Consider the following 22,764-nt stretch of genomic DNA (forward strand, 5'->3'; position numbering starts at 1 on the left):
GGGTATCAAAATAGAACTCGATTCACAAAACTAATCAGACTCCTCAACTGCACTTGTTCTCACTTCTTTTATTCACTTTACACCACGGTGGTAGAGTTGGTGTACGTTGCGCAAACAATTCGGGTTCGAATCCTGGTCTCGTAATGTCGTTTTTTATTTGTTTTCTTTTTTTTGAATACTCGATACAAACCACGGAAAATATTAAAAAACGCAGATCGGACTGGGATCAGGGTATCTGCTAGTCGGGCACCCCGACTAGAGCTTTCTTATTTAATCGTAACGTGAATACCACAAAGCTTGGAAGCATCCAATTTATTGTAATAAATGCAGATTTTGCATATTTGATTTATTTTCATAAGGTGAAGTTGTTCAACAATTGAGTTTGGGTAGTACTACTCATCTACCACTACATGCATGCCACAATGTAAACTACCTTTTCAGTCGCGTCATCTACGAAACTACAAAAAATCAATACATAAAATCACTAAGCATATAAGCACGTTGCCAGTGCATATATATGTCCACATATATACATATATATGTACGTACATATCCCCTTCCATATGTATCGGCACATACATCCGTACATCCATGCATAATGTCAAGATCGGTGGACACCATTCCAGAGGATCAAACATGTATTGATCAATTAAAAGTTAGCATTTAGCAACGAGGGTATCTCCTAGTTGCGCAGCCTCGACTAGATCACACGTTCTTGTTTTATGCTCTCTTTATCTACAAGCTTGAGTCCTTTCTCTTCAAGGGGTCTGCGCGACAGAGCTCTATGCTGTTACTCACGATACAATTTTATTTTTGGAGCCGATATTTAGTTGTAAGGAGAATGTTCCTTGTTAATCCAAAATCCTTATCTAAAGTAGTACCAAATGAATAGCACACTGGTTATTATTTTTTGGTATTAAATAAAAGGAATTAGTTGAATTAGCTTCATATTTTATTCTTCAAAGAAGTGATCGTCTGGCAATGGCTTTTTCCGTTCTTTTTGCATGCTCAAATTAGATATGGTACCTACGCTTGATCGATTATCATAGTGAACGTTGGAGTGCTTTCGAGTTCTAGCAATAAGCTTGAAGTATTTGCTAATAATGGTGTCCACTCCGGGGCCATATCGTAAGTTGTTCAGATCCTTTGTGCAGCGCAGATAAATGTCCTTTAAAACGCCGCCAGTACGGTAATACTTGATAAGTTTATCGCGTCTAATCCACTTCATGAGCATATGAAAGCTGAACGGCTCATAGATGCGAAAGACCTTAAAGAATTGATCGTATTTGCTGGACATTTTACGAATTTTATTCTCATCAATGTTGGGCAGCCTTAGACACGGCTGTCGCACGATCTGATACGGATCGTACTCCGTTGAAAAGTTGGCGAACCGTACCGCAGGCCAATATAAGTTTAAGAGGGTATCATACAATATCTTCGGATGCCCCAATATCCCATGAGTCACATCGATCATAAACAACTGCGGTCCAGGTACAATATATTCCAGTTCAATCTCAACAATACGGGTGTCTGTACCCCGATACTTGCGCTCACCTATCCATAAAATAGGTAAATCCTCCTCAGGCACATGCTCAAGCTCCTGAATCAATGGGGATATCTGGCTACGATAGTTGACAAGGCGATTGTTGCGCCCATATAGTAGACTAACTTCTAATGGTGTAAATTTCAAATATTCCGCGCGGTTGCTCGTAAAGTGCTCCGAACGAAATAGTCTATTCATTTCCATCTCAATTACATAGTAGGCGCGTCTGTGCAAGGTGATCCATACGATCTGTATCGCAACGGCCAGGAATTGCTCATGAAAATATTTATCGTGGATCGTGGAAGATATATTAACTATCTCCTTCATATGATAGAACTGTGACATATCCCCTTCGCCCTTCAGAATTGCGCTATAGTTGCGAGCCACTAGCATTCGATACTGACTCAAGTAGATCGAGAATATGCGCTTCATATCATTCGTTTGCTCACTTTGTATCTGGGCCATGTTCCCAGCAAGCTCATCTCGTCGAATTAGCACGAATTCAACCATTCGCAAAAAGTATTCGAAGTAGATGATCAAAGCATGCAATAATCTATGCACAGCGGGTTTGTGAATAAACTCGATGAACTTGGCAGTCAGAAAATCGCCGGGCATCAAAAAGAGCACCAGATCACGTACATCGTTGATTACCACTGTGTCCGTATCGAAAGTGTTGTCACCACGCATAAATTCCTGCCGAAATATCACCTCCTCTTCCTGGTTAAGCAGCAAGAATTTATATCCATTTGTCTCCATATAGCGCTCCTTCTTATCGACCAAGTCGCGATGAGGCTCAAAGTGGAGACGGTCGAGCTTTTTGTCCCACGACCATTTCCCACTGAGATATTTCGGCACATAAGTATCGTCATAAACACGCTTCATACCTTTTCAAGTTAATATTATATTATATATTATTTCTCTAATTTTATTATTGTTATTTTTTTATTATATTATATTATATTTTTTTATTTATATTATTTTATTGATTTTTTTTATATTATTATTTTTATTTTAATTTTTTTTGTATTCTGTGGTTGTTAGGTATTGTGTTACGTGTGTAATGGGTTCAATGTGTTAAAACTGATCAAATGTCCAAATTTTGATTTGAAAGCATAAACGAAGCATGCCATCCACTTCATGGCGATTGTTATCGCAGAAGGCGATAGCAAGCTTTTGGCCGCTAGGTGGCGCTGGTTGCTGTCACAGCTACCTCTTTCCAGTGATCTAATCGGGAAGACGTTGAAGTGGGCGAATCAAACGCATGTGCTTTCGAAAATTTCCGCGAAAAAACCCTGGGTGAAGAGACTTGTTCAAATCATTGTAGAAATCATTTGGGAACCTTAACCATTTTTAATGCACAAATTCTGCCGCAGGTGTTTGTATATCTTCCACATGTTGATATTAATCTTCAGAATGGTCCAGAGCAAAGCTTACTCAAACTCTAAGACTAAAATGCAGCGGAAACAGACTCCGTCAATATCGATTTTAATGGCACTGCCATTAGGCCATCATGTAAATCAGCGATCATCGTCAAACAGTAACAGAAAGCAGAGGTTGGTATGCCGTGGCGATGTTACGTTAAAGCTTAGAACCCACTACCTACAAAGCCTTTAGCACCATTAAAATTGCATTTGAGCTAAAGAGACCATCAGGATGTTGGCGGGGAACTACGAGAAATGGTCCAGATGACGGCATTGGAGTGGTGATGCTTTCTCGGCTTTCTGTGTGAATGCAAACATCCGCTTTGATAACGGGTAGCTACCTAAATGGCTAGTAGTCCTCGGTTATATTTTATTTTGGCCTGGGCCAATTCATGAGAATAAACATCAAGTGGTTGCAGTGCCAACCGTCTTTAGCAACAAAATCTCCTTCATGGTGTTACCAGCTTCACCGGTGGGCGAACTCTATGTTCATCTATGATTTAATTATAGAAAGTTACTTTCGTGTAGCCGAGTTAGCATTTGCTTGGATTGATGGTGAATACATACTTTTGAAGGAGTGACATAACTATGCGAAGATATTTTTGTCCGGTGAGTCTAATGTCACTCTTGTGTGTCTCATGGCGAGAGTGTAGTCCAAAACAAAGTATTGACTATGATCTATAGGTGTAAAGGTGTTTCATGTTTGATGTTGGGATGGTAGTTTAGGTTGCTGCCATTGTAGTGTTGCCCTATTCAAAATGGTTTCATGTAGAAGCTGTGTTAACACATCGGCCGACTGAAGACTATACTACAATGTTAAATAGGGTATCAAAATAGAACTCGATTCACAAAACTAATCAGACTCCTCAACTGCACTTGTTCTCACTTCTTTTATTCACTTTACACCACGGTGGTAGAGTTGGTGTACGTTGCGCAAACAATTCGGGTTCGAATCCTGGTCTCGTAATGTCGTTTTTTATTTGTTTTCTTTTTTTTTTGAATAGTCGATACAAACCACGGAAAATATTAAAAAACGCAGATCGGACTGGGATCAGGGTATCTGCTAGTCGGGCACCCCGACTAGAGCTTTCTTATTTAATCGTAACGTGAATACCACAAAGCTTGGAAGCATCCAATTTATTGTAATAAATGCAGATTTTGCATATTTGATTTATTTTCATAAGGTGAAGTTGTTCAACAATTGAGTTTGGGTAGTACTACTCATCTACCACTACATGCATGCCACAATGTAAACTACCTTTTCAGTCGCGTCATCTACGAAACTACAAAAAATCAATACATAAAATCACTAAGCATATAAGCACGTTGCCAGTGCATATATATGTCCACATATATACATATATATGTACGTACATATCCCCTTCCATATGTATCGGCACATACATCCGTACATCCATGCATAATGTCAAGATCGGTGGACACCATTCCAGAGGATCAAACATGTATTGATCAATTAAAAGTTAGCATTTAGCAACGAGGGTATCTCCTAGTTGCGCAGCCTCGACTAGATCACACGTTCTTGTTTTATGCTCTCTTTATCTACAAGCTTGAGTCCTTTCTCTTCAAGGGGTCTGCGCGACAGAGCTCTATGCTGTTACTCACGATACAATTTTATTTTTGGAGCCGATATTTAGTTGTAAGGAGAATGTTCCTTGTTAATCCAAAATCCTTATCTAAAGTAGTACCAAATGAATAGCACACTGGTTATTATTTTTTGGTATTAAATAAAAGGAATTAGTTGAATTAGCTTCATATTTTATTCTTCAAAGAAGTGATCGTCTGGCAATGGCTTTTTCCGTTCTTTTTGCATGCTCAAATTAGATATGGTACCTACGCTTGATCGATTATCATAGTGAACGTTGGAGTGCTTTCGAGTTCTAGCAATAAGCTTGAAGTATTTGCTAATAATGGTGTCCACTCCGGGGCCATATCGTAAGTTGTTCAGATCCTTTGTGCAGCGCAGATAAATGTCCTCTAAAACGCCGCCAGTACGGTAATACTTGATAAGTTTATCGCGTCTAATCCACTTCATGAGCATATGAAAGCTGAACGGCTCATAGATGCGAAAGACCTTAAAGAATTGATCGTATTTGCTGGACATTTTACGAATTTTATTCTCATCAATGTTGGGCAGCCTTAGACACGGCTGTCGCACGATCTGATACGGATCGTACTCCGTTGAAAAGTTGGCGAACCGTACCGCAGGCCAATATAAGTTTAAGAGGGTATCATACAATATCTTCGGATGCCCCAATATCCCATGAGTCACATCGATCATAAACAACTGCGGTCCAGGTACAATATATTCCAGTTCAATCTCAACAATACGGGTGTCTGTACCCCGATACTTGCGCTCACCTATCCATAAAATAGGTAAATCCTCCTCAGGCACATGCTCAAGCTCCTGAATCAATGGGGATATCTGGCTACGATAGTTGACAAGGCGATTGTTGCGCCCATATAGTAGACTAACTTCTAATGGTGTAAATTTCAAATATTCCGCGCGGTTGCTCGTAAAGTGCTCCGAACGAAATAGTCTATTCATTTCCATCTCAATTACATAGTAGGCGCGTCTGTGCAAGGTGATCCATACGATCTGTATCGCAACGGCCAGGAATTGCTCATGAAAATATTTATCGTGGATCGTGGAAGATATATTAACTATCTCCTTCATATGATAGAACTGTGACATATCCCCTTCGCCCTTCAGAATTGCGCTATAGTTGCGAGCCACTAGCATTCGATACTGACTCAAGTAGATCGAGAATATGCGCTTCATATCATTCGTTTGCTCACTTTGTATCTGGGCCATGTTCCCAGCAAGCTCATCTCGTCGAATTAGCACGAATTCAACCATTCGCAAAAAGTATTCGAAGTAGATGATCAAAGCATGCAATAATCTATGCACAGCGGGTTTGTGAATAAACTCGATGAACTTGGCAGTCAGAAAATCGCCGGGCATCAAAAAGAGCACCAGATCACGTACATCGTTGATTACCACTGTGTCCGTATCGAAAGTGTTGTCACCACGCATAAATTCCTGCCGAAATATCACCTCCTCTTCCTGGTTAATCGTCAGCAAGAATTTATATCCATTTGTCTCCATATAGCGCTCCTTCTTATCGACCAAGTCGCGATGAGGCTCAAAGTGGAGACGGTCGAGCTTTTTGTCCCACGACCATTTCCCACTGAGATATTTCGGCACATAAGTATCGTCATAAACACGCTTCATACCTTTTCAAGTTAATATTATATTATATATTATTTCTCTTATTTTATTATTGTTATTTTTTTTATTATATTATATTTTTTTATTTATATTATTTTATTGATTTTTTTTATATTATTATTTTTATTTTAATTTTTTTTGTATTCTGTGGTTGTTAGGTATTGTGTTACGTGTGTAATGGGTTCAATGTGTTAAAACTGATCAAATGTCCAAATTTTGATTTGAAAGCATAAACGAAGCATGCCATCCACTTCATGGCGATTGTTATCGCAGAAGGCGATAGCAAGCTTTTGACCGCTAGGTGGCGCTGGTTGCTGTCACAGCTACCTCTTTCCAGTGATCTAATCGGGAAGACGTTAAAGTGGGCGAATCAAACGCATGTGCTTTCGAAAATTTCCGCGAAAAAACCCTGGGTGAATAGACTTGTTCAAATCATTGTAGAAATCATTTGGGAACCTTAACCATTTTTAATGCACAAATTCTGCCGCAGGTGTTTGTATATCTTCCACATGTTGATATTAATCTTCAGAATGGTCCAGAGCAAAGCTTACTCAAACTCTAAGACTAAAATGCAGCGGAAACAGACTCCGCCAATATCGATTTTAATGGCACTGCCATTAGGCCATCATGTAAATCAGCGATCATCGTCAAACAGTAACAGAAAGCAGAGGTTGGTATGCCGTGGCGATGTTACATTAAAGCTTAGAACCCACTACCTACAAAGCCTTTAGCACCATTAAAATTGCATTTGAGCTAAAGAGACCATCAGGATGTTGGCGGGGAACTACGAGAAATGGTCCAGATGACGGCATTGGAGTGGTGATGCTTTCTCGGCTTTCTGTGTGAATGCAAACATCCGCTTTGATAACGGGTAGCTACCTAAATGGCTAGTAGTCCTCGGTTATATTTCATTTTGGCCTGGGCCAATTCATGAGAATAAACATCAAGTGGTTGCAGTGCCAACCGTCTTTAGCAACAAAATCTCCTTCATGGTGTTACCAGCTTCACCGGTGGGCGAACTCTATGTTCATCTATGATTTAATTATAGAAAGTTACTTTCGTGTAGCCGAGTTAGCATTTGCTTGGATTGATGGTGAATACATACTTTTGAAGGAGTGACATAACTATGCGAAGATATTTTTGTCCGGTGAGTCTAATGTCACTCTTGTGTGTCTCATGGCGAGAGTGTAGTCCAAAACAAAGTATTGACTATGATCTATAGGTGTAAAGGTGTTTCATGTTTGATGTTGGGGTGGTAGCTTAGGTTGCTGCCATTGTAGTGTTGCCCTATTCAAAATGGTTTCATGTAGAAGCTGTGTTAACACATTGGCCGACTGAAGACTATACTACAATGTTAAATAGGGTATCAAAATAGAACTCGATTCACAAAACTAATCAGACTCCTCAACTGCACTTGTTCTCACTTCTTTTATTCACTTTACACCACGGTGGTAGAGTTGGTGTACGTTGCGCAAACAATTCGGGTTCGAATCCTGGTCTCGTAATGTCGTTTTTTATTTGTTTTCTTTTTTTTTTGAATAGTCGATACAAACCACGGAAAATATTAAAAAACGCAGATCGGACTGGGATCAGGGTATCTGCTAGTCGGGCACCCCGACTAGAGCTTTCTTATTTAATCGTAACGTGAATACCACAAAGCTTGGAAGCATCCAATTTATTGTAATAAATGCAGATTTTGCATATTTGATTTATTTTCATAAGGTGAAGTTGTTCAACAATTGAGTTTGGGTAGTACTACTCATCTACCACTACATGCATGCCACAATGTAAACTACCTTTTCAGTCGCGTCATCTACGAAACTACAAAAAATCAATACATAAAATCACTAAGCATATAAGCACGTTGCCAGTGCATATATATGTCCACATATATACATATATATGTACGTACATATCCCCTTCCATATGTATCGGCACATACATCCGTACATCCATGCATAATGTCAAGATCGGTGGACACCATTCCAGAGGATCAAACATGTATTGATCAATTAAAAGTTAGCATTTAGCAACGAGGGTATCTCCTAGTTGCGCAGCCTCGACTAGATCACACGTTCTTGTTTTATGCTCTCTTTATCTACAAGCTTGAGTCCTTTCTCTTCAAGGGGTCTGCGCGACAGAGCTCTATGCTGTTACTCACGATACAATTTTATTTTTGGAGCCGATATTTAGTTGTAAGGAGAATGTTCCTTGTTAATCCAAAATCCTTATCTAAAGTAGTACCAAATGAATAGCACACTGGTTATTATTTTTTGGTATTAAATAAAAGAAATTAGTTGAATTAGCTTCATATTTTATTCTTCAAAGAAGTGATCGTCTGGCAATGGCTTTTTCCGTTCTTTTTGCATGCTCAAATTAGATATGGTACCTACGCTTGATCGATTATCATAGTGAACGTTGGAGTGCTTTCGAGTTCTAGCAATAAGCTTGAAGTATTTGCTAATAATGGTGTCCACTCCGGGGCCATATCGTAAGTTGTTCAGATCCTTTGTGCAGCGCAGATAAATGTCCTCTAAAACGCCGCCAGTACGGTAATACTTGATAAGTTTATCGCGTCTAATCCACTTCATGAGCATATGAAAGCTGAACGGCTCATAGATGCGAAAGACCTTAAAGAATTGATCGTATTTGCTGGACATTTTACGAATTTTATTCTCATCAATGTTGGGCAGCCTTAGACACGGCTGTCGCACGATCTGATACGGATCGTACTCCGTTGAAAAGTTGGCGAACCGTACCGCAGGCCAATATAAGTTTAAGAGGGTATCATACAATATCTTCGGATGCCCCAATATCCCATGAGTCACATCGATCATAAACAACTGCGGTCCAGGTACAATATATTCCAGTTCAATCTCAACAATACGGGTGTCTGTACCCCGATACTTGCGCTCACCTATCCATAAAATAGGTAAATCCTCCTCAGGCACATGCTCAAGCTCCTGAATCAATGGGGATATCTGGCTACGATAGTTGACAAGGCGATTGTTGCGCCCATATAGTAGACTAACTTCTAATGGTGTAAATTTCAAATATTCCGCGCGGTTGCTCGTAAAGTGCTCCGAACGAAATAGTCTATTCATTTCCATCTCAATTACATAGTAGGCGCGTCTGTGCAAGGTGATCCATACGATCTGTATCGCAACGGCCAGGAATTGCTCATGAAAATATTTATCGTGGATCGTGGAAGATATATTAACTATCTCCTTCATATGATAGAACTGTGACATATCCCCTTCGCCCTTCAGAATTGCGCTATAGTTGCGAGCCACTAGCATTCGATACTGACTCAAGTAGATCGAGAATATGCGCTTCATATCATTCGTTTGCTCACTTTGTATCTGGGCCATGTTCCCAGCAAGCTCATCTCGTCGAATTAGCACGAATTCAACCATTCGCAAAAAGTATTCGAAGTAGATGATCAAAGCATGCAATAATCTATGCACAGCGGGTTTGTGAATAAACTCGATGAACTTGGCAGTCAGAAAATCGCCGGGCATCAAAAAGAGCACCAGATCACGTACATCGTTGATTACCACTGTGTCCGTATCGAAAGTGTTGTCACCACGCATAAATTCCTGCCGAAATATCACCTCCTCTTCCTGGTTAATCGTCAGCAAGAATTTATATCCATTTGTCTCCATATAGCGCTCCTTCTTATCGACCAAGTCGCGATGAGGCTCAAAGTGGAGACGGTCGAGCTTTTTGTCCCACGACCATTTCCCACTGAGATATTTCGGCACATAAGTATCGTCATAAACACGCTTCATACCTTTTCAAGTTAATATTATATTATATATTATTTCTCTTATTTTATTATTGTTATTTTTTTATTATATTATATTATATTTTTTTATTTATATTATTTTATTGATTTTTTTTATATTATTATTTTTATTTTAATTTTTTTTGTATTCTGTGGTTGTTAGGTATTGTGTTACGTGTGTAATGGGTTCAATGTGTTAAAACTGATCAAATGTCCAAATTTTGATTTGAAAGCATAAACGAAGCATGCCATCCACTTCATGGCGATTGTTATCGCAGAAGGCGATAGCAAGCTTTTGGCCGCTAGGTGGCGCTGGTTGCTGTCACAGCTACCTCTTTCCAGTGATCTAATCGGGAAGACGTTGAAGTGGGCGAATCAAACGCATGTGCTTTCGAAAATTTCCGCGAAAAAACCCTGGGTGAAGAGACTTGTTCAAATCATTGTAGAAATCATTTGGGAACCTTAACCATTTTTAATGCACAAATTCTGCCGCAGGTGTTTGTATATCTTCCACATGTTGATATTAATCTTCAGAATGGTCCAGAGCAAAGCTTACTCAAACTCTAAGACTAAAATGCAGCGGAAACAGACTCCGTCAATATCGATTTTAATGGCACTGCCATTAGGCCATCATGTAAATCAGCGATCATCGTCAAACAGTAACAGAAAGCAGAGGTTGGTATGCCGTGGCGATGTTACGTTAAAGCTTAGAACCCACTACCTACAAAGCCTTTAGCACCATTAAAATTGCATTTGAGCTAAAGAGACCATCAGGATGTTGGCGGGGAACTACGAGAAATGGTCCAGATGACGGCATTGGAGTGGTGATGCTTTCTCGGCTTTCTGTGTGAATGCAAACATCCGCTTTGATAACGGGTAGCTACCTAAATGGCTAGTAGTCCTCGGTTATATTTTATTTTGGCCTGGGCCAATTCATGAGAATAAACATCAAGTGGTTGCAGTGCCAACCGTCTTTAGCAACAAAATCTCCTTCATGGTGTTACCAGCTTCACCGGTGGGCGAACTCTATGTTCATCTATGATTTAATTATAGAAAGTTACTTTCGTGTAGCCGAGTTAGCATTTGCTTGGATTGATGGTGAATACATACTTTTGAAGGAGTGACATAACTATGCGAAGATATTTTTGTCCGGTGAGTCTAATGTCACTCTTGTGTGTCTCATGGCGAGAGTGTAGTCCAAAACAAAGTATTGACTATGATCTATAGGTGTAAAGGTGTTTCATGTTTGATGTTGGGATGGTAGTTTAGGTTGCTGCCATTGTAGTGTTGCCCTATTCAAAATGGTTTCATGTAGAAGCTGTGTTAACACATCGGCCGACTGAAGACTATACTACAATGTTAAATAGGGTATCAAAATAGAACTCGATTCACAAAACTAATCAGACTCCTCAACTGCACTTGTTCTCACTTCTTTTATTCACTTTACCCCACGGTGGTAGAGTTGGTGTACGTTGCGCAAACAATTCGGGTTCGAATCCTGGTCTCGTAATGTCGTTTTTTATTTGTTTTCTTTTTTTTTTGAATAGTCGATACAAACCACGGAAAATATTAAAAAACGCAGATCGGACTGGGATCAGGGTATCTGCTAGTCGGGCACCCCGACTAGAGCTTTCTTATTTAATCGTAACGTGAATACCACAAAGCTTGGAAGCATCCAATTTATTGTAATAAATGCAGATTTTGCATATTTGATTTATTTTCATAAGGTGAAGTTGTTCAACAATTGAGTTTGGGTAGTACTACTCATCTACCACTACATGCATGCCACAATGTAAACTACCTTTTCAGTCGCGTCATCTACGAAACTACAAAAAATCAATACATAAAATCACTAAGCATATAAGCACGTTGCCAGTGCATATATATGTCCACATATATACATATATATGTACGTACATATCCCCTTCCATATGTATCGGCACATACATCCGTACATCCATGCATAATGTCAAGATCGGTGGACACCATTCCAGAGGATCAAACATGTATTGATCAATTAAAAGTTAGCATTTAGCAACGAGGGTATCTCCTAGTTGCGCAGCCTCGACTAGATCACACGTTCTTGTTTTATGCTCTCTTTATCTACAAGCTTGAGTCCTTTCTCTTCAAGGGGTCTGCGCGACAGAGCTCTATGCTGTTACTCACGATACAATTTTATTTTTGGAGCCGATATTTAGTTGTAAGGAGAATGTTCCTTGTTAATCCAAAATCCTTATCTAAATTAGTACCAAATGAATAGCATACTTGTTATTATTTTTTGGTATTAAATAAAAGGAATTAGTTGAATTAGCTTCATATTTTATTCTTCAAAGAAGTGATCGTCTGGCAATGGCTTTTTCCGTTCTTTTTGCATGCTCAAATTAGATATGGTACCTACGCTTGATCGATTATCATAGTGAACGTTGGAGTGCTTTCGAGTTCTAGCAATAAGCTTGAAGTATTTGCTAATAATGGTGTCCACTCCGGGGCCATATCGTAAGTTGTTCAGATCCTTTGTGCAGCGCAGATAAATGTCCTCTAAAACGCCGCCAGTACGGTAATACTTGATAAGTTTATCGCGTCTAATCCACTTCATGAGCATATGAAAGCTGAACGGCTCATAGATGCGAAAGACCTTAAAGAATTGATCGTATTTGCTGGACATTTTACGAATTTTATTCTCATCAATGTTGGGCAGCCTTAGACACGGCTGTCGCACGATCTGATACGGATCGTACTCCGTTGAAAAGTTGGCGAACCGTACCGCAGGCCAATATAAGTTTAAGAGGGTATCATACAATATCTTCGGATGCCCCAATATCCCATGAGTCACATCGATCATAAACAACTGCGGTCCAGGTACAATATATTCCAGTTCAATCTCAACAATACGGGTGTCTGTACCCCGATACTTGCGCTCACCTATCCATAAAATAGGTAAATCCTCCTCAGGCACATGCTCAAGCTCCTGAATCAATGGGGATATCTGGCTACGATAGTTGACAAGGCGATTGTTGCGCCCATATAGTAGACTAACTTCTAATGGTGTAAATTTCAAATATTCCGCGCGGTTGCTCGTAAAGTGCTCCGAACGAAATAGTCTATTCATTTCCATCTCAATTACATAGTAGGCGCGTCTGTGCAAGGTGATCCATACGATCTGTATCGCAACGGCCAGGAATTGCTCATGAAAATATTTATCGTGGATCGTGGAAGATATATTAACTATCTCCTTCATATGATAGAACTGTGACATATCCCCTTCGCCCTTCAGAATTGCGCTATAGTTGCGAGCCACTAGCATTCGATACTGACTCAAGTAGATCGAGAATATGCGCTTCATATCATTCGTTTGCTCACTTTGTATCTGGGCCATGTTCCCAGCAAGCTCATCTCGTCGAATTAGAACGAATTCAACCATTCGCAAAAAGTATTCGAAGTAGATGATCAAAGCATGCAATAATCTATGCACAGCGGGTTTGTGAATAAACTCGATGAACTTGGCAGTCAGAAAATCGCCGGGCATCAAAAAGAGCACCAGATCACGTACATCGTTGATTACCACTGTGTCCGTATCGAAAGTGTTGTCACCACGCATAAATTCCTGCCGAAATATCACCTCCTCTTCCTGGTTAATCGTCAGCAAGAATTTATATCCATTTGTCTCCATATAGCGCTCCTTCTTATCGACCAAGTCGCGATGAGGCTCAAAGTGGAGACGGTCGAGCTTTTTGTCCCACGACCATTTCCCACTGAGATATTTCGGCACATAAGTATCGTCATAAACACGCTTCATACCTTTTCAAGTTAATATTATATTATATATTATTTCTCTTATTTTATTATTGTTATTTTTTTATTATATTATATTATATTTTTTTATTTATATTATTTTATTGATTTTTTTTATATTATTATTTTTTTTTTAATTTTTTTTTGTGTTCTGTGTTTGTTAGGTATTGTGTTACGTGTGTAATAATGTGTTAAAACTGATCAAATGTCTAAATTTTGATTTGAAAGCATAAACGAAGCATGCCATCCACTTCATGGCGATTGTTATCGCAGAAGGCGATAGCAAGCTTTTGACCGCTAGGTGGCGCTGGTTGCTGTCACAGCTACCTCTTTCCAGTGATCTAATCGGGAAGACGTTGAAGTGGGCGAATCAAACGCATGTGCTTTCGAAAATTTCCGCGAAAAAACCCTGGGTGAAGAGACTTGTTCAAATCATTGTAGAAATCATTTGGGAACCTTAACCATTTTTAATGCACAAATTCTTCCACATGTTGATATTAATCTTCAGAATGGTCCAGAGCAAAGCTTACTCAAACTCTAAGACTAAAATGCAGCGGAAACAGACTCCGCCAATATCGATTTTAATGGCACTGCCATTAGGCCATCATGTAAATCAGCGATCATCGTCAAACAGTAACAGAAAGCAGAGGTTGGTATGCCGTGGCGATGTTACATTAAAGCTTAGAACCCACTACCTACAAAGCCTTTAGCACCATTAAAATTGCATTTGAGCTAAAGAGACCATCAGGATGTTGGCGGGGAACTACGAGAAATGGTCCAGATGACGGCATTGGAGTGGTGATGCTTTCTCGGCTTTCTGTGTGAATGCAAACATCCGCTTTGATAACGGGTAGCTACCTAAATGGCTAGTAGTCCTCGGTTATATTTTATTTTGGCCTGGGCCAATTCATGAGAATAAACATCAAGTGGTTGCAGTGCCAACCGTCTTTAGCAACAAAATCTCCTTCATGGTGTTACCAGCTTCACCGGTGGGCGAACTCTATGTTCATCTATGATTTAATTATAGAAAGTTACTTTCGTGTAGCCGAGTTAGCATTTGCTTGGATTGATGGTGAATACATACTTTTGAAGGAGTGACATAACTATGCGAAGATATTTTTGTCCGGTGAGTCTAATGTCACTCTTGTGTGTCTCATGGCGAGAGTGTAGTCCAAAACAAAGTATTGACTATGATCTATAGGTGTAAAGGTGTTTCATGTTTGATGTTGGGGTGGTAGCTTAGGTTGCTGCCATTGTAGTGTTGCCCTATTCAAAATGGTTTCATGTAGAAGCTGTGTTAACACATTGGCCGACTGAAGACTATACTACAATGTTAAATAGGGTATCAAAATAGAACTCGATTCTAAAACAGTAACATACTATTTGTTTAGGTTCACAAAACTAATCAGACTCCTCAACTGCACTTGTTCTCACTTCCTTTATTCACTTTACACCACGTTTTATTTAAATTATAAAAAATGGCAGACTTGAATAGGTTGGTTTCGGTATTCTGTGCGAACAGGCAATCCTGTCTTAGGATGTCCGAGTCTATTTTCGCAACGCTGAATGGCGCCGTTTGCTATGTGTGCCAAAGTGCGGATAGGCTTTGGATTTTCTTTAAACCGCTTTTCAATTTCTGCTGTGAACTGTCAGTTTCGTTGAATTGGTTGGCGCTTGGTATCTTAGAAGACAACACACCACAACACAGTATATTATTTAACGTTTTAACTAAGTCTTCTCCATAGACTCCACAGAATTACCGCCTTGCTTCAAGGGCGGGTTCCATACGCTTCATATGGGCGAGAAACTCCGAAGGTTCCATCTCTGTCGTTTCGGGACTTTGCAGGAGGTCGATTAAAGCTTTCTTTGCGAAGACTCAGAAAAGACTCTGTGAAGGGTCACCGATTCCAGGATCTGCGCTGGTTGATCTGGTCTCTCTCGTCCGAATAGTCTTCAACATCACTTTAAAGGAATATACGTTGATCCGAAAACAACATTGTTCGCGTTGATCGCGTCAGTGTTATTATTTACATTTCGCAGAGAACATTTATTTTATGGAATCAGAGAGAACGATCCTCCTGGTTTCCTCGATATTCAATCTATTTCTCAAAGTTACTTCTCGATTGTCGATGGGGTCAGTTGGCTATGTGTCAAGGTTTGACCGATAAGTGTCGCTGAATGTATGTGTGCATGTGTTGTTGGCATGAATGTAGAAAAGAATCGTTGAACGATTAGAATATCAGCTCTTAGCAGGGCTTAGAGTATTTCCTTGTCGGTCATTTTCAACTAAAATACTCTTACTTGTTTTTTTTTTTTAATTTTTGACAATGTTTGGTTTGTTTAATTGTCAAATCGTTTTAAAATTTCGTAGTGTACCCGTAGTACGCACAACTTTGGAGATAAAAAGTTGGATTTTATAGCGGCATAAAGAGAAAATTTGTTGACCGTAAACGTTTGAAACTGTATTTGCGACCATTGCCCGCTTAACTTGTTTAATTTAAATATTGAAAAACATTTCCCGTTGGCTTTAAATATTTGTGTTTTGGGAGATATTTTTGTTATGCTTTGTCTAACGGATGAGTCCCACATTGTGGGACTGCAACGCAAATATTCGACTCGCATGCCAGAAGACGAGAGCCACTCGAAAGAATTGAATGCTGTTGCATATTGCATTTACATTACATTTAAATTCTGTGCAGCAGATTTTTCATTTATTTTGAGCAGCAGTCAGCGTATATCGAGCAAAGCAGCTCTTGCAAATAGCTGACAAACAAAATCTCTATAATGTTTACAGCTTATGTGTAATTCGCTCGTCCACTCAATTTGAAAAGAATGCTTTTTATTTCCGACTTAAAGACTAAATTTTTGTGTTGAATAGTTGAAGATATTTTATACAGAGAACAGCTATCATCGACAGCTATCAATTATCATAGCTACAGAATAGAAACAGTCTGTTAAACTGCATTAATTGTTAGCATATCTATAATAAGCTTAGAAAATTTAGTATAAACGTATTGAATTTGGTTATTTGATTTGCAAACAAAATGAATTCAAAATAAAAAATACCCTGAACTCTGCGAGGAGATGGTATTCAAATCATTCTACGATGATGGTATGCACACATTGCCAACAACACATGTTCACACATGCACATGCTAAGGACACTTAGTTGTTGAATAATTTTTCTTCCGGATAATGACTTTTGTTAAAATGGTCAGAACGTGATAATGACATATGTGTATATTTGCCAAATCAAAAGCCTGTAAGCCTGTAAGCCTGTAAGCCTGTATGGAAGTGCGTTTTCTGAGGGCAAGAGATCAAGTATCTAAAATCCAAATACACAAAGCCACTGTGGGGTACAGTAAATGTGGTACTCTCGATACGCTGAAAAAACGAATATTGATTTTTATCGATAAGAAGCAAATGGGTTAACTTACGAAAAAAAGATATGCTTGGGCTGCGTATGGTATACAAAAGTACACATTTCAAATTTCTATATTGTAAAATAATATAGTCGATAGCTTTTGTGCCTTACGAGATCGCTGACGGACATTATTAGATCGACTCAATTTGTTGCCCTGATCAAGAATATTTCTACTTCATGGGCTATGGCACGCGTCCTGCTGCCTGTTACGTGCATTTTTGAAAACACATTATAGCCTGATTTTCGATGTTTTGTATCGATAACATTAAGACGGAAATGGTTATCGATTATTTCAAGTAAACTTGATCTGCGAGTGCCATACCAGAAACTACAAAAAACAGACAGACTGAGCTAAATCAGTTTTTTTTTTCCGACTTCCCTCATATTGTATATATCACATCAATCTACCAGCTATAACCTTGCAGCGCATGAGACCTGTTCGGCTTCAGATTGTTGCACTTGACGGGCAACTGAGCCGAGTGTCAAGATCTCATTGCTCGCATCATTCCTTTCGAAGCTTGGTAACGACTTTGAAATAATTGCTGATAATTTCTCTTATTGGTGGGCCATAAGAGCTGTCCGCTAAATCATTTTTACAGCGATTATAGATGTCAACCCCGACCATTCCGTTGGCGGAGCTGATGATGCTCTCACGGCGGAGCCACTTGGAGAGCATTTTCCGACTTATGGATTCGTTCATACGATGAAGCTTGAGGAAATGTTCACAGTGCTTGGACATTATTCGTATTGTCGGCTCGTTAATGTTTGGCAGTTGCAGATGGGGTTGTCGCAATATGTGATACGGATCATTCTCAAGTGAGTAGTGTTCCTCGCGGACCGCTGACCAGTTTAGGTTGAGAAGTGTGTCGTAGAATCTTTTTGGATGTCCCATAATACCACGACTGACGTCAATCAGATGCAGTTGTTGATTGGGCACAATATACTCCAACTCAAGTGTGGCAATGCGTATATCCGTTCCACAATATTTGCGCTCACCTATCCACAGGATGGGCAGATCCTCATTAGGTACATGCTCCAGCTCCTGTATCAGTGGCGAGACTTGTGCGAGACAGTTAACAATCTTATTCCGGCGCCCATAAAGCAAGCTTTTTTCCGCTGCCGTGAACTTTAAATATCCCGGTTTATTTATAATAAAATGCTCTGAGCGAAATAATCGATTCATCTCCATCTCGATCACGTCGTATGCCATCCTATGCATTGATATCCACACTATCTGCGTGGCTACTGCTAGAAATTGTTCCTGAATCAAGTTATCGCTTATTGTTATGCTACCGCACTTGTTCGAGTGATCTACCTTGCCCTCGTCCATGAGGATCACGCTGTAGTTACGGCCCACCAGCATGCGATATTGACTCAAATGGATCGAGAACATTCGTCTCGTTTCGACCGTTTGCTCGCTCTGAATAATGCCCATGTTGCCATTGAGCTCATCCCTGCGGATCAATATGAGCTCCACCAAACGTAGAAAATATGCAAAGTACATAATTAGGCTATTTAGTAATCTGCTTACTTCTGTAGTATGCATAAACTCGATAAACTTCTTTGTCAGAAACTCTTTGGGCATTAAAAACAGGACCAGATTTCGAACATCTATGCTTACAATTGTCTCGTAATCGTATGATGTCTCCGGACGAGCAAAGTTCTGATGAAAGATCACCTCCTCCGCTGTGGTAATTGTCCGCAGAAACTTATAGCCATTTGTCTCAATATATCGATCCATCTCATCTTTCAAATCATTGTGGGCCTCGAAATGCAAACTGTCGCTCTTCTTGTCCCAATACCAGTTGCCACTTTGGTACGTGGGCGCATTTCTCCAGCTATGGGTGCTCTTCATAGAGAAGGTCTCTTAACTAACTTAGAAATTTTGTTGAAGATACAAACCAAGAGTTATTAAAATTAATTATTGAAAATATTTAACAATAGAAAACATGTAAATTCAACAAAATGTTAATGCTAATGAAATTTAAGGAAAAGTTATTCATACATTTAATTTTCATTTAAAGAAAACATATTTTTAGATTAGCTATCTTTAGGCAACAGCAAATGATTTGCGCGCATTTTACTATTATTTTTGTACATTGAATATTATTATTATTATTTTATTTCTAGAACTCACTCATTCACTTACCCTAGATAGATTACTATTTTCTCTTTCTCTTTCAACAAGTTAATTATGTTTAACTGTTGCGCATATAAAATGAACATTGTCAAATATAATTTACTTATATGTTTATGTTTATTTATTTATTATATTACATTGAAAACATTTTAAAATTTATAAATAGCTGCAATAATAATGTTTATTTTCATAAGCTAAGGAGATAAGCAAAATATATTTCATATAGTTATTTATTTACTTTCTTCTTTAAGCCCAAGACATTTCACAAATTTAAATACATCGTTGTGTAAACTTTACTTTAATCTAGGCCATAGTTTTCATAATCTTTAAAGACTCTGCATCTATTTTCCGCCAGCGGGTATGTTTGTTTTGATATCGGCAAGAACACGTGTTTACTAATTGCTCAATTACGTTTGGGCATTTGCAGACGTTTAATGCACGGAGGCATAATTACTTTTGCGCTTAGCCAGTGGCAATGCATTGTTTATCAAATTGTTGGCTCTGCATCAACTACGCCATCGGGATCCTTTTTGTGCTTTTGTTATTAAATAAAAATTTATGTTGATTTACCAGCTTCAAGGCAAACAAACAACAACAGCAACAACAGCAGAAGAAGTACAGGCCATAATCCAGTGGCCATTATCCTGGCACGCATTTTCTGGGTTACTTATCTCATTATAAATTTATGCCTCTGTCGCGTTAACGTTTGCCACTCATAACTCCGAACGGGCATAATTTATGAGACTCTTGTACCAAATTTATGTGCGAGAAAAAACACCAAAAGCAAACCCAACAAAAAAGCAATTGACTTAATCGGCAGCGACTAGCTATGAGATACCATTTAATACGAAATAACAAATTATATGACTTTTCAATCCCCTGTAACTTGTTATTGATTTGAATGGATATCCTAAAAGTAAATGGTTAATTTGATATGGTCATAAGATTTTATGTCTCCAGTTCTTTTGTCGATTCGTCTGCCGATCTGCATCTTCTTCTGCCTGTTACATACATACGGACAAAACATTATACCCTTTTTCTATGATTTCGGAGTATTATTAAAATATAACAAGTGCATAAAAGCCAGCCTTAAATTTACTCAGCTGTCACCTATTAACAGGAATCCCTGCTGGCCACACACACGGTCTCGACTCGAGCATTTTAATATATTTACCATCATATTAGGGCGGCCCAAAAGAGCTCAATTTAATTGTATATGTGTGTGTTCGCTTATTATGGCATGTAAATTATGTTTTTGTGTCTGTTTCGCTTGTTTTCCCACTTTGTATAATCGTTGGTAGCAACGCACAGTCATTGCGGTTTGGCTTTTAAGCGTGGGTTAAATTTACACCTGATGGCTATATTAAATATATTTATATAAATGTTGTAATAGGCCAACGGCTAAAAGTAGTATAAACCTACTCGCTCAGACTCTACGATGCTATAACTTAATTCAAGTGTGGGTCTTAATGGCAATTTCGGTATCTTCAAAAGCAGACCATGCTGCTAATTATCATATTTACATTACTTAAATATTTTCCCTGAGTTACAAAGGGTGCAGGTATTTAGTGCTTGTTAATAACAGTCAATTCGGATTAAATGACAAATTGACAAATCATTTTGTTTGCTGGTACTTTTTGTGAAGCTAAATCTTGCTTGAGATCATCAGCCCTTAAAGTAGTTTATTTACGCTTAAAATTCTATGTCACGAAACATAAGTCTAGTCTAACTTCTTATCATCCAATACTTTATAACAACATATTACAGCTTATGGTTTTAGCTGACCTTAAAGTAAAGCCCGTATCAAGATTGACTCCAAGATATTTGATAGGAGTCCCAGATTTGAATTTAACGGCTCCAAAAATGTGCGTTTTTGACTGATAAAAATGAAGACAACATTAAGCATTAAAATGAAAAATTATGAATAATTGTAACTAAGAGATTTGATAACTACAAATTAAATAATGCAATAAGTATTAGTATTATATTATTATTATTAGTATTATATTAGTATTAGTATTATATATAAGTATTATATATTCAAATATTATTAAAAACTATTAAGAACAACTTTCACGCTAGAGTCTTAAAAATTATCAACTTTAAAGTCCTGGTAAAGCCATAGCTTATCTCTTTAAAGGAAACATTTTAGCTCAACTCAATTGCTAAATGAAATTTGAAATTTTTTAAATGCTTTATTATTCCTTAGTCGTGTGCTATTGAGGGTAATGCAATTCCAATTACTGGTGTGCGTTCCCTCTCTCACATGTTAAGCAAATAAATTGCTCATATCAATAAAAAGTAATGCAATTTCAAAGTATTCGCCGCAATTTCCATTTGGCTTGGTTCAAAATTAATTTTATATACAGCTTCTGGACAAGTGAAGCTACAACGAGCGTTCAAGTTGTGCGTGGTATAAATACATAATTTAAAGCCTCTTGAAATGAATTGGGACTGGCATAGTACATTACGCATGCTATACAGGGGGAAATCATAATGAAATTTAATATTGCATTTCGATGCACTGAGGGCAACAAAAATATTATGTTTGTGTGTGATTTTATTATATTATTTTTATATTATTTTTTGAATAAAAAATAGAAAACCTGAATTTATAAATTACAGTTTACGTTTTTGAATTTATGAACTTTTGGTTATTTTATTTTTAAGCGTGAGTTTATTAGATATGAATTGAAATTTTGTAATGAAATCGATTGGCTTAGTCTTTGTTACATCATGGCTTAAGTCGGTAAGAAGTTTTCACGGCTACACGGTTAAAATAACTAGTTTAGCTCTTAATTCGATTAGTTAAACTTGACTTTTAAAGAAACTGAAACTGATGTAAAACAAAGTTGAGAAAGAAGTTAAATTGCAAATGAAAATAAGTACTAGCCATAGCAAGTTGGGAGTAAAAGTTCTGGTCATCTGTCTTATTGTTTTCTTGGACATTCTGTCAACAAGTTGCAGTAGTTGTTAAATGTTATTCTTTTTTCAGCTTTGCTGAGGTCAACATGTTGAAGATTATATCCAGAATGCAGTGCGTTGAAAACCTTAGGTGCTCCACCTTTAATCTTATTATTTAGTATGTACCTCTGGCTGCGGTTTCGCATTTCTATTATCAGTTTGTGGTATTGTTTTTCGGTGACCGGCATAACATGACATTTCCTGCGCAGGACTACAATTGAAAACCCTTTTGTGTTGGTTGCGGCAAAAAAATGGAGGCCATGTTGTGGCCGGTTCTACTGTGTGCAGCAGCGTGCGAAATGCTTTGCCGGTCGACGGGCCAAAAACTTTTTAGAACACTTAAGAAATGCACGCAAGAAAAAACACAATCACAATGCGAACACGTTGAGCGTTAACCTTAAAAGCAAAATCTTTCCAGGTTATATATAGCACTGCTTTTTGAC

At 38.4% G+C, this 22,764-nt stretch overlaps 5 protein-coding genes across 5 annotated transcripts; all 5 read right to left on the minus strand.

The window, feature by feature from the left end:
- Positions 1-387: 387 nt before the first annotated feature.
- On the minus strand, positions 388-2,457 carry LOC115483693. The gene has a single exon (XM_030225726.1). It carries the CDS (start codon positions 2,423-2,425, stop codon positions 953-955), a length of 1,473 nt encoding a protein of 490 aa, XP_030081586.1. The 5' UTR covers positions 2,426-2,457; the 3' UTR covers positions 388-952.
- Positions 2,458-4,178: 1,721 nt separating this feature from the next.
- LOC115483690 lies at positions 4,179-6,260 on the minus strand. Its single transcript, XM_030225723.1, has one exon. The coding sequence runs from the start codon at positions 6,215-6,217 to the stop codon at positions 4,742-4,744; it is 1,476 nt and encodes a 491-aa protein (XP_030081583.1). The 5' UTR covers positions 6,218-6,260; the 3' UTR covers positions 4,179-4,741.
- Positions 6,261-8,496: 2,236 nt separating this feature from the next.
- On the minus strand, positions 8,497-10,048 carry LOC115483692. The gene has a single exon (XM_030225725.1). The coding sequence runs from the start codon at positions 10,003-10,005 to the stop codon at positions 8,530-8,532; it is 1,476 nt and encodes a 491-aa protein (XP_030081585.1). The 5' UTR covers positions 10,006-10,048; the 3' UTR covers positions 8,497-8,529.
- A 2,154-nt stretch (positions 10,049-12,202) lies between these two features.
- LOC115483691 lies at positions 12,203-13,841 on the minus strand. Its single transcript, XM_030225724.1, has one exon. The coding sequence runs from the start codon at positions 13,795-13,797 to the stop codon at positions 12,322-12,324; it is 1,476 nt and encodes a 491-aa protein (XP_030081584.1). The 5' UTR covers positions 13,798-13,841; the 3' UTR covers positions 12,203-12,321.
- A 2,256-nt stretch (positions 13,842-16,097) lies between these two features.
- Positions 16,098-19,189, minus strand: LOC111601359. The gene is made up of 2 exons (XM_023317892.2): positions 17,231-19,189; positions 16,098-17,177 (listed from the first exon to the last, which is right to left on the minus strand). The coding sequence occupies exon 1, from the start codon at positions 19,070-19,072 to the stop codon at positions 17,720-17,722; it is 1,353 nt and encodes a 450-aa protein (XP_023173660.1). The 5' UTR covers positions 19,073-19,189; the 3' UTR covers positions 16,098-17,177; positions 17,231-17,719.
- Between the last annotated feature and the right edge of the window lie 3,575 nt (positions 19,190-22,764).

This window comes from Drosophila hydei, unplaced genomic scaffold (genome assembly GCF_003285905.1).
Source record: "Drosophila hydei strain 15085-1641.00,03,60 unplaced genomic scaffold, DhydRS2 tig00008139-arrow-pilon, whole genome shotgun sequence".
Classification (NCBI taxonomy): Eukaryota; Metazoa; Arthropoda; class Insecta; order Diptera; family Drosophilidae; genus Drosophila; species Drosophila hydei.